The following is a 12,379-nucleotide window of genomic DNA, read 5'->3' on the forward strand; positions in this document are numbered from 1 at the left end:
TAACGACGCTTTCGGTTAGGCGCGAAAAATCACCTTACGATGACGGCCGCTCGTCTATTGTCCAACATTGGCGGGAACGTACGTGACACAGTAACGAAGTAACAGACACTAGTCGAAATCGAGAAGGCAAGAGGTATCAGTGCACGACAAATTCTCCTTTTTGGACTTCCTCACGATGGCTCGCGGTGGGCATCGTGTCAAGCGTAAAACAGCTACCCGACAACTGAGGGATGAAACGCAAGGTGAGTTTAACAATATACTGGAAAAATACAGCTAGAATTATTGCTTGGCCATTTTTCCAACATCTGCTGCGTGTTGTGATATTTTACACTTTTCCCGCCTTTCCTTTTTTTTTTTTTTCTTACGTACAGCAAATTGATTATCGCATACTGTACTTTAATTTTACATGAAAGGTTATCTGAAATCATTCAAGGAAAATATTGACTGTTGTGTATGTGCAATTAACGCGAGGTGGAATTTTTTACTACACAAGATCTATTAATTGTTAAAATAATTGCTATTATGTACAAATGATATGCAATGTGATTAAAAATATATATAAATAATTGGAAAATTCTTTTTGATATAATGCATGTGACACATTAATTTGTCGTATACATTTGAAAAAAAAAGCTTTTTTTATTATAAGGAATTAAATAGAAGATTGCATGATAAATTATTTATGAATTTTGCAATTAAATTTTTATATTGCTTTATAACAGAGAATGATCCAAGCTGCAGTAGAAAGAGAATGTTTCGGAGTAACATGGAGAATGCAGACTCAGATGAAGCAGGTGATGGAGGAGATGAGCTAGATACTAAAATTAATTCAGATTCATCTGTATTAGATGAAGCTTCTAAGCAATCACTAAAATGGACAAATAATACAAACAAGGAAGCAATGGTTACTGATGAAATGGAAACTGATAAAGATAAAAATCCTACTTTAGAATTTGATAAGGAAAATTTCAATCCAAAAGTACATCAAGAGGAAATAAAAGAGAACTTAGAAAAAAAAATAAAAGGAGAAAATAAAAAGACGTCTGAATTAAAATCTCCAGATAAAAAGACATCTGTTGCAATAGAAAAATGCATTTATTGTAAACAGAAATTAGATAATGATATAAAAATGTATCAAGGGCATCCAAATGGTGCAGTTGAAGAAGAGATAGCTTTGATAGATCCTAAACTGTGCTTATTTTTAGGAGATGAATCTTTTATAAATGAAAACGATCAAAGACCTCAAAATAAATTAACTCATTTCAGGTAAACTTTTATCTATACTTTCTAAACAATATATGTTAATTAAAAAAATTATTTTATTAAAACAGAGTGCTTAAGTAACATTATTATAAAGAAATTACGCATATTTAAGTTAAACTAATAGAGAAATAATTCCTTTTTAGTGTTTATGACATGAATGGGCATTTATGCCCTTTTGATACAGGACTTATAGAAAAAAATGTACTGCTATATTTTTCGGGATACATGAAAGCCATATATGAAGAAAATCCCTTACCCGAAGGGGGTATACCGACAAAAGATATGGGGCCAATAAATGAATGGTATGTCACTGGATTTGATGGAGGAGAATTGGCATTAGTAGGTTTTAGTACTGCATTTGCCGAATATATTTTAATGGAGCCATCGGAAGCATATGCACCGTTCATGGATATTGTTAAAGAGAAGATATATATAAGTAAAGTAGTTATAGAATTTTTGCTAGACGAAATTAATACATCTTATGAAGATTTATTGAACAAGCTTCAAGTAAGTTTGTTATTTTTTATTTTAATATATTTTTATATCTTTTTTGAACGTTTGTATTACATTTATTGCATTATTTTCAGACAGTGGTACCGCCTAAAGAAACAATAAGGTTTACAGAAGATACATTGTTACGTCACGCGCAATTTATTTGCGATCGAGTTCTGTCATTAGATAATGCTGCTACCGCAGACGATGAACTTCTCATTACGGCTCCATGTATTCGAGCTCTTATGAAACTCTCTGGAGTTACACTCGGTCGTCATAAATCGGCTGTTCGTCAAGCGAAACGTGAGCAGAAAGTTAAAACGCCTTCCTGGTCTATGGCTACTACAACAAAATTAGTTAGAAATATATTCGAAAATATTTTTGCTGGCCAATTGGCTAGTAATAATAATCATAATAATGCAGTATGTATACTATCATATATTTTAACAGATATATTCTTTTATATTATTTAACATTAATAAACTTTTTTTTTATTAGTTTCGTAAAAGATGGCGATGTGGTGTTTGCGATAACTGTCAGCAACCCGATTGTGGTGTTTGTTCTGCTTGTAAAAATATGCAGAAATTTGGAGGTACGGGAACCCAAAAGCAATCATGTATTAGAAGAAGATGTCCGAATTTGGCGATTCAGGTATAATTTAATTGTATTAAATATAAAAATTTATGCGCAGTTATTACTTATCTTTAGATTATGTAAACATAGCAATACTTAAATATATATATATATATATGTATATAATTTAATACATTTTTTTATATTTTTAAAAACTCAAATTTTGCAAACTGTAGTACTCAATTCATTATATTTCTTTATAAAGGAAGCAGAAGAACAGTCTGATCTAGAGAATGAAGATCAAGATGAAAATCTAACGGAAGATCAAACTATACAAGAGCAAGAAAATAAGAGAGAAGATTTTAAAGAACTTAAGAAAGTGATGATAATATGGGATGAAAAAGATAAAATTATCGATGGGCAGGAAACGTACTATAAATCAGTCATAGTTGGAGGTGAAAAAATTGAATTAAATGATTATGTTTTATTAGAACCTCGTGATCCAACGATTCCTTTACAAATTTGTAAAGTTGTGTATATGTGGGAGAATAAAAATGGAGAAAAACTATTTCACGCAAGTCGTCTTCGTAGAGGATGTGATACCATACTTGGTGAAAATTCGGATTCTACAGAATTATTTTTAAGTGATCAATGTTGTCAGGCATCGTTTAAGTGTGTTAGATCAAAAGTAACGGTTATCCATAAAAAGATACCTGAAAATTGGTTTGAACTAGGTAAGAAAATTATGTTATGACTATGTACGTTGTCAAAAAAATTCCGAATTTTGTGACTCTTGTTTAGTTTTCTCGAGAATTGTAGATTTCAATTACAATTTTTTATATTACAGGCAATGTAGACATAGATAATGAAGATATAAAAGATACAGACGGTAAGACATTTTTTTACCAAATGAAATATGATCTTGAAAATGCTCGATTCGAGTATCCACCACCAGATCCGGAATGTCCGGGGAAACAAATGATTCATCGATTCTGTCCATCTTGCATTCGGTTGGCGATATCAACACAACGTGATATACCTAAGGTACATTTTATAAAAGAATTAAATAAAAATTTATTTAGAAATTAAATATTTCTTTGTTGTCTAGTTATATAAATATAACTTTCGATTGAAACAAAATATTATAAATTGCGATTTTATTCTAGGTCTATAACCAAATAGAAGTGAAGAGCAATAGAGAAGTGCTTTATGAGTTAATTAAATACAAGGGTGATGAATATAAAGTTGGTAGTGCAGTATTTTTGCATCCACATGCTTTTAATTTCGAATTTAAACGGACATATCCAAAATCTAGAAATCTAGAAATGGAATACGTGGACGAAGATATGTATCCGGAGTTTTATAAAAAAGCACAAGATAAGCCATTTGTAAATGATACACCCGAGCCTTTCCATATTGGTTACATTAACACAATATATGCTACAACAACTGATGTATTAGTGTCGCCCTCGGACATTTTTATTAAAATAAATAAAATTTATAGACCGGAAAACACTCATCGGGATTTAGCACTAATGGAGCAATCGGACATTAATATGGTGTATTGGAGTAACGAAAGTAAGTTATGATACATCAAATTACCAATTGCTCATTGTTTTCATAGATAAATTTAATATTTTTAATTAATATGTTAATAATTATTAATGTGGTTTATATAAAAATGTATCTCTTTAGTGCACGATTTGCACTAAAATTTACACATGTGTATTATTTTTCAAAAGAAATTAAATAATCCGTGTTTGATTTATTTGCAGTATGCACTGTACGATTTTCTATGGTTGCCGGTAAATGTTATCTGACATATTTTAAAAACATGAACGAACCCATTGAAGAATGGTCTATGGGAGGTCCAAACAGATTTTATTTTACCGAAGCATATAATTCTAAAGAAAAAACTTTTGATGAACCACCTAACGATATTATTAATACACATAAATTTAGTAAAGGAAAGGGAAAGGGTAAATCGAAGGCAAAGAAAGAAAATGTTGAAAAAAAGGAAATATTTGAAACACCTACAGATTATCCTACTATTTCAAGGAAATTAAGAATGTTAGACATTTTTGCTGGGTGTGGAGGTAATTAATTTTATTTTTAATCTTTTTTTCTTATCTTTCGTTTCCTTATGTCGTATTTTAATGGCATTTATTTTATAGGATTATCTGAAGGATTGCATCAAGCAGGTGTAGCTGAAAGTTTATGGGCGATTGAGAAAGAAAGTGCTGGAGCAAATGCATATCGTTTAAATAATCCACAAGCTACCGTGTTCTCGGAGGATTGTAATCAACTGTTGGAAAGAGTAATGAATGTAAGTTTCTATTACGTTTTATCACATTTTACATTCAATTTATGCACAAAACAGTAAATATCTTGGTGCTGATTCTAAATAGTAAAAAAACTATTGTATTTTAATTTTTTTGCCTATTTAATTAAAAAATGTTGCTTTTGCCTTTTAGGGCGAGCATTTAGACGGCAGTGGTCAAAAACTTCCTCAAATAGGAGATGTAGAGCTTTTGTGTGGTGGACCACCGTGTCAGGGTTATAGCGGCATGAATCGATTTAACTGGCGGCAATACTCATTATTTAAAAACTCTCTTATCGTTACGACTTTAGCTTACTGCGATTATTATAGGCCAAAATTTTTTATAATGGAAAACGTGCGAAATTTCGTGTTTTGTGAAAAAAGTATGGTGTTGAAATCAACTTTAAAATGTCTTATCCGTATGGGTTATCAATGTGCATTTAGTATTCTTCAAGCTGGATGTTATGGAGTACCACAAACGAGAAGGAGGTTTGTTTTATTATTAACTTTTTACTTAAATTGAAATTCTCTTTGGATAATATATTTAATTCAATTTTACTAACGCATAAATTAATAATAATTTATTTAATTTATAGAATGATACTTCTAGCAGCTGCACCTGGAGAGATACTTCCCAAATATCCAGAGCCTACGCATGTGTTTAGTAAACGATGTTGTTCGTCGAGCGTAATGATAGATAATAAACAGGTATATCTTTATATATTTATCTATTTTACATTAGTGACACACAAACACACACACGCGCAACATATACATATACATACTTATCTTGCACAATATACTTACATTAACACAATAATTCTCTAATGAGAAATACTAAAAATTATTAAGATTCAAGGTAAGAACAATCGTGTAATGTATAAAAAAAAAAATATATATTTTTTTTTTTAGTATAAAACCAATTTCATTCAAAAACATTCTGCTCCATATAGAGCGATTACCGTAAAAGACGCTCTGTGTGATTTACCAGAAATTAAAAGTGGTTCAAACAGAGAAGAAATGCCTTATGGTGGTGAACCGATAACATATTTTCAGAGAAAGGTAATGTAGTAAAAATATATGTAGTATTTAGAAATAAGCCTTAAAATTCTTATTTAATTTAATTTATTTCAGATGAGAAGTAAATCGTGTCGATCGATATTGACAGATCACATATGTAAAGAAATGTCTCCACTTATAGATGCACGAATGAGTTATATCCCAACTACAAGCGGTTCTGATTGGCGCGATTTACCGAACATTGTCGTACGATTAAGTGACGGTTCTTTTACAAACAAATTGTGAGTGTGAATTGAAATTAGGTTTATTTTGTCGAAAATGACTTTCATCACTTAATCCATATCGTATTTTTTTCTTTTCTTAGAGAATATATGTATAATAATGTGAAAACGAAAGGAAAAAGAGCAACGAAAATAGTTCGTGCAGTATGTAGTTGTAGTATTGGTCAACCATGTGATCCTGCTGATAAACAATTTAATACTTTGATTCCATGGTGTTTACCACATACGTCGAAACGACATCATAATTGGAAGGGTTTATATGGAAGAGTTGAGTGGAATGGATTTTTTAGTACAACTATCACTAATCCAGAACCGATGAGTAAGCAGGTACGTTGACATACGTTGAAGATGTAAAATAATAAACGAGATATAGAGTCGCTTATTTCTATTAATTTTTTCAAGTACTATGAATTTGCATTTCTATTTTTTTTATTAATTGCTTCATTAATATAGCATACAATTAAAAATTAATTATTGCTTAAATATAATGATTAACTTTCAGGGTCGTGTATTGCATCCAGTGCAAAATCGAGTTGTTAGCGTAAGAGAATGTGCGCGATCTCAAGGTTTTTCCGATTCATATCGTTTTTTCGGTACAATAACTGATAAGCATCGACAAATTGGGAATGCAGTGCCACCACCATTAGGTGCTGCTATTGGACACGAAATAAGAAAGTGCATCCGTGAAACGACGTTAAAAGACACAAAATCTAAACCTATAGATGATAGCTACAGTGCGGAACCAACAACGAGTAAAAGTTTAGACAATAGTCTCAACGATAATATTGAAGAAAATGACAAAAATGTACACGATGTCCCAATATCTCATCCAAATAACTCAAGCAACAATCTTAACAATAACGCCGATATGGACGATGGATGATATTTATATTGATGAAAAAAGAAAATTCATTTTGGGTGAAATAATATAACAATTTTTACATTTTTAATTAGTATTTAGTATTGAGTAAGTTTGATATTATACTTCGATATCTGCTTCAATAAAGATAAATTGTTATAGTTTATATTTTCGATAAATAGTTTATCAATTTTTTAACTTTAAAAATTTTACATGAATTTTAAATAATTGGAGCAAGTTTTTATATTAAAACTTAATGTAGTTGCAGGCAATTTCTCATTAATCAACAAATTATTTAATAAGTTAATCAAATCTTAATAAAATTATTAATGATTTGATCTAACTCATAATTTTCTTGCAGTTAGCAAAAAGCGGGAGTATAATGAGCAAGAAAATTACACTGTTTAACATTTTGAGAATATTTTTATTTTCGAAAAAGATTATCTAGATTTTACAAAGTTAATTAGAAGCTAAAAGGTGTCGAATTTTTTTATGTTACTGATTTAGAGAAAAATAATAAATGAAACATTTTTTAAAATTATTATTTTTGTACATAACATTTTTATGCTTTTTTATAGACATACATACAAGTCATACATATAAATTACAGTGCAATAATTGTCGATTTTATTGACACTTACACTTGGAAAAATTATAATTTCTGGCTGTTTTGCCATTTATACCTTCTTCTACTGCGAGCTTGCATAGTTGTTCGCATTAGCGAAATACACGGTGCTTCTATGATTACGGACAATATATAAGCGCACAAAAAAGTAATTACGAGGTTTCCAGTAACCATGGTAACCTAAAAATACAAAATTACGATAATAAATTAATTAATTCTTTCAAAATTTAAAATAACTACGTACCAAAGATATAAACTCAAAGTGAATAGGAGTTTCTTTCAGCGCAGAAAGCGATTGTATGAGAAGAGGATTTAAAAGATAAGCGCAGTACGACAATCTACTAAGAGGAGCCCATCCTTTATATGACAAAAATTGGCGAACAATACCTGTAACGAAGTAAAATTTATATATATAAATTTGATAAAGATTTAATAAGATAATAAATACTAACCACCGTGTTGAGTAAGGCACGCTATTACGATCCACGCTATACCTACAGCCCAAACGCCTTTATGCAATGCGGCATAAATTGCACTTAATAAAATAGACATGTTTTTACGATCGAACATACTGAATAACACGATAAGATTACAAGCAATACCAAGGCACCAACATAGAATTGCAGTTTTCTAAAATCGATGTTTTAATTAAGTTATAACATAAAAAATATTATAAAACTCGGCGTGGAGTTTTAGTATTATTTTTAAGGCTGTTTGATTGTTATATTAATATTACAAATGTAAGTTAAATTTTTTACCCTTTTCAAAATCAATTTTCCATTCAGTTGCGATAAAACGTAACCGGCGATTATTCCAACAATATATGGACTTATTCTAACCCACGGTGGGAGATATAAAACATTCACTAGCCTGTATTGTTCGTCCAATCTATAACGAAAATAATTCTTGTTTTAATTTAATTTTTTTTTCTTCTAGTTATCCTTTTGACGAGTAAAATGTTGATAACTCACGTCGGGACAAATTCGTAAATGTAAGAAAGATAACCGGTAACAACAATTGAGCCTATTAAAAGTGCACCCAATATAACTGCGGCAAGGTAAAAGGATCTGAAATTTTTATTAATTAAAAACAATGTATACTTTAGCTATGCGATACGATTATGAATAATTAACTTACATGGTTGATAAAATTAACAGTGCCGCAGTGATCATAAAGAACTGCATATCTGCAGATAAATACCAGCTCCAACTCAAGCACTTATAGAAAAAAGACGATTTATGACTGAAGATTTTGTATATACTTATTTTAAGTACATCGTTTTCCACTAAACTAAGTGTATTCTTACCATTGAGTCAAAACTGAAGAGATTATTTATATACAGAAGATTTCTCCACCAGTACTTTGAGCAAGTTTCCTGCGGCCTTTCATGTAAGTAAAACTGAGAGATTTTATCGAACCAAGTAAAACTTAATTGCGATATTATTACTGTTGCGATATAAGCCGGAGTTAGTCTAAAAATTAAATTCTATATAAAAAACATTGCTAGCTTATTATTCAATTGGATAGAATTAAAAAAAAAAGGTTTTTACGTTGTTTTTTTTTTCATATTTTGCTAATTAATATAATAGTTATTTTATTTATTTACTGCTGTCTTTCTTTTTAAATTAAAAAAACAAAACATACCGAATAAATCTTCTTATCACAAGGATAAAAAATTCATTTATCTTTGCTCTATAAGTAAGTGGCTGTACTCGATCTTTGTCCACTTTATCTTTTATATAAAAATAAGTTACTAATAGTCCACTTAAAAAAAAATAAGTATCTACACCGATATGCGAATTGAGGAATATTTGGCTGATAAAGCTGTGACTGGATTTCCAAGTCCATACTTTATTATCTACATCAAATAAATTAATTATCGTATTTGAATAAAAATCTGATTAATCTTTCACATATCACTTTCAAAACATTTTACCAATGTAGTCTGCTAAATAAAGTCCAGTATGGCCTGCGATTATCCAGCACATATTAAGAAATTTTATTCCGTGAATAACGGGTATCGTGTCGGTGTGCAATTTCGTATTGAATATTATTTTCGTATTCGTGTAAGCTGAGAAACATATTAGCATTTTCCCAATTTTACTTTCCTTCACAGACGAAGTTCCTTCAACTTCCATTATTTGAATTGTGTTTTTTTTATCTAAATCATAATTCAAAATAATATTAGTACATGATATAGTAATCGGAATGTTCCGACGAGTTAGCGAAGGTTCTCTTTAATTTTTGCCACGATTATACAGAAAAATAATAAATAAACGAGCGACTGTGATAAATGAATTTATACACACATATATACGTTCAGTGTCAAAGCTGACAAAAATTTAAAATGTTTTTGATGCAATACTTACTGATCTCAATGTTCATTTTCTCATTTAAATTTTTCTGATTCACGAATATGTCATATATCGTTCCGATTATTACCATGAAAACCGGAAGCGCTAAAATAATGCTGTAAATATAAAATTGGTAAATGTAAAGTCTCTCTTTCGCTCTGTAACATTTTATTTATGCACATTAGCTCACGTACCAAATAGTAAGTGTACCACCAGTGAGCCACTTAAAATCGTTTCTTAAATTTTTTACTTGAACGAGTTCGAAGTCTGTAGAAAAAACATTGCTAATTAAAAGAATTCTTTCTTGAAATATCCTTTGGAGAATAACACTTATGTCATTCTCAGAACATGAGGCTGGTAAGCAAAGTCCAAGCGTAATCACATCCTAAAATAAAGATTTAAACATAATATTTATTATTAGTTATTATTGATTAAGAAGCATGGTAGTGTTTTGTGCCAAAAATAGATGCATTGTACGTACTACTCAGATTCTCTTATTTTATAATATTATATAAAATAGAATATACATATATGTATATATTAAATAAAAGTGTAGTGTGATTTATGTTTAAAAACTGATTATAAATGAAGCACTTAAATGAAGCTCCGCGACATAAATAATTATCGCAATTTTTTTTTCTGGTGTCGCAATTTACACGCAGGCGTAAACATCATTTTATGCTTGTTTTTAAAAAACAATTTTTCTCTGTATGCTAATTTAGAAATATGCAAATGTGTTATTTATATATTAAGATTTTGCGAAGATGTGCGTGTTGAAAATAAGTTTTTAGTATACCAGACATTTTTTACCGTTGCTAACAGCGATTTTATTCCTCGATACAAATAATAAAAAGTTGTCTGGTGATAAATTATTGCAATTGTATAATTTAGATCTCTCACAATAATAGATTATTTTTATGTAAATTAACTTTTTTTAAGCCAGTTTTGAAAAGATGTAAAAACAGAAATGTTTCGTTGAGTGTGTTATCATCTGCTTATGTTTTATATGATTTATGTCGCGCTCAATTTTTTGCACTAGCCAAATGGAAAGTATATTTTAAAATCGGTTTTGCATTCAACATATTAATTTAATTGCTTTAATAATGCATCGAATGTATTTTGTTTTTCTTTTAGATTTAGCTGTTTATATTTGTCTAAACTTAAATATAATATAACTTACAATTTTATGTGGATTATGTCAAAGCTATTAATGTAATATTACTACTTACTTCGTTGGGTAAATTTAAGTGGTATTGAAAAGTACTGTTGTGCCTAAAATGTGCTACGAAATAATTAACTTCAAAAGGCGGAATCTTCTTTTGCGGATTACGATGCAATGTGCTATTTAATGAAAGCCGTTCTGAAATCTGTAGAGGTGCAGTATTCATCGTATCGATACATTGACTACGACTACCAAGCCAAAAATTATTTCCATAAAGAAAACCCGATTGAAGATTCCCGCTAGAATCTAACACTTAAAGATAAAAAATATACAAGCGTTATTACATAAAAATTACGAAAAAGATGTTGAACAGTGTCTCGTATTTATATTGTCGGTCAAGAAAAAAAAAAAAGTTATCAATAATATTACCGAAAATTATTAATCTTAAATAAGAACGCATTATTATGTATTACGTATACATGCTTCATTAATAATTAAGTTACTAAATATGCTTAAGGATTTTACATACTTTGCAGACTCCAGAGTATTTGTTGGTCGACTGAGTCTCGGAAATTCAGCAATTCTTTTTCACATAACGTCGAGTTAAGAAAATTCGAAGCTGCTGAAGCAATAACATAAGCCGGAATTACGTGATCAGTAATTGCACTGTTATCGTTGATATCATTTATTGATTTAGGAAAGTGCGCAGAGACACAGAGTAATGTCGTAAAATTTATACAAGCCCACAAAACATATGTGAACTGCCGCCGCGACATAATGCGAATTTAACGTATAACAGTCGTCACTTTTACGTTTTATTTTCACTCCAAATTAATAAGAATATTAGAAACAAATTGTAAAATATACGCGTGTAACTATATATATAAATTATCGCTTAACTTGTCGATAAATAAACATTATTGATAACTATCAAAGTAACAGAATGAAATGTAAAGGTATTTTTTCAAATTATTTCTATCAATTTCGCTTGTTAAATGAGCACAATTTAAACACTACAAAGAGATATTGATCTTTGGCTTGTACGAGATATCGCGCGAATGATCAGCAAGTTTCGAAGAATAAGAGAGAACTAAAATACAGAGGCTAGAGTTTTGTGAAATCATGGATTGTGGAAGTGAAATATTTTGGAGGGAGCATTTCTCCAGTGTCTAGCTGAACAGAAGTAAGGAGGAGAATGTGAAGACGTCAGGTTTGTATAATCTATTAAGAAGCAACATTTGAAATTGAAATTTGTAATAATTAAAAAAAAATGGAAAATTTATAGATAAGTATTACAGTACAATGCAGTGCAATACTATACATTGGCATTATTACGCTAATACATTAAATTTGTGGTATTTTAGAAATAAAACTGGGGAGTTACGAAAGGTGTCCTTGTTGATGATTTAGTCATTTATTTGCGAGTTGAG

General features: G+C 30.0%; 2 protein-coding genes across 5 annotated transcripts; one reads left to right on the forward strand and one right to left on the reverse strand.

The window, feature by feature from the left end:
• The first annotated feature begins 29 nt into the window (after positions 1 to 29).
• LOC139109667 (DNA (cytosine-5)-methyltransferase PliMCI-like) lies at positions 30 to 10,171 on the forward strand. Of its 4 annotated transcripts, XM_070668911.1 has the most exons (20): positions 30 to 242; positions 723 to 1,266; positions 1,407 to 1,770; positions 1,851 to 2,177; positions 2,254 to 2,406; positions 2,594 to 3,062; positions 3,176 to 3,372; positions 3,495 to 3,906; positions 4,104 to 4,424; positions 4,503 to 4,654; positions 4,803 to 5,137; positions 5,245 to 5,356; positions 5,561 to 5,710; positions 5,783 to 5,949; positions 6,033 to 6,276; positions 6,452 to 7,285; positions 7,387 to 7,581; positions 7,717 to 7,830; positions 8,370 to 8,490; positions 8,591 to 10,171. In XM_070668911.1, exons 1-16 carry the CDS (start codon positions 176 to 178, stop codon positions 6,830 to 6,832), a joined length of 4,395 nt encoding a protein of 1,464 aa, XP_070525012.1. In that variant the 5' UTR covers positions 30 to 175; the 3' UTR covers positions 6,833 to 7,285; positions 7,387 to 7,581; positions 7,717 to 7,830; positions 8,370 to 8,490; positions 8,591 to 10,171. The 4 variants fall into 4 exon arrangements, with proteins under 4 accessions (XP_070525012.1, XP_070525009.1, XP_070525010.1 ...); XM_070668908.1 differs by having other exon boundaries at positions 7,387 to 7,830; XM_070668909.1 differs by having other exon boundaries at positions 6,452 to 6,867; positions 7,387 to 7,830.
• LOC139109668 (nose resistant to fluoxetine protein 6-like) lies at positions 7,212 to 12,051 on the reverse strand. The gene is made up of 13 exons (XM_070668913.1): positions 11,479 to 12,051; positions 11,017 to 11,261; positions 9,982 to 10,172; positions 9,803 to 9,903; positions 9,370 to 9,594; positions 9,078 to 9,291; positions 8,740 to 8,905; positions 8,571 to 8,650; positions 8,405 to 8,500; positions 8,192 to 8,321; positions 7,886 to 8,063; positions 7,678 to 7,820; positions 7,212 to 7,613 (listed from the first exon to the last, which is right to left on the reverse strand). Exons 1-13 carry the CDS (start codon positions 11,723 to 11,725, stop codon positions 7,461 to 7,463), a joined length of 2,169 nt encoding a protein of 722 aa, XP_070525014.1. The 5' UTR covers positions 11,726 to 12,051; the 3' UTR covers positions 7,212 to 7,460.
• Between the last annotated feature and the right edge of the window lie 328 nt (positions 12,052 to 12,379).

This window comes from Cardiocondyla obscurior, linkage group LG18 (genome assembly GCF_019399895.1).
Source record: "Cardiocondyla obscurior isolate alpha-2009 linkage group LG18, Cobs3.1, whole genome shotgun sequence".
NCBI lineage: Eukaryota > Metazoa > Arthropoda > Insecta > Hymenoptera > Formicidae > Cardiocondyla > Cardiocondyla obscurior.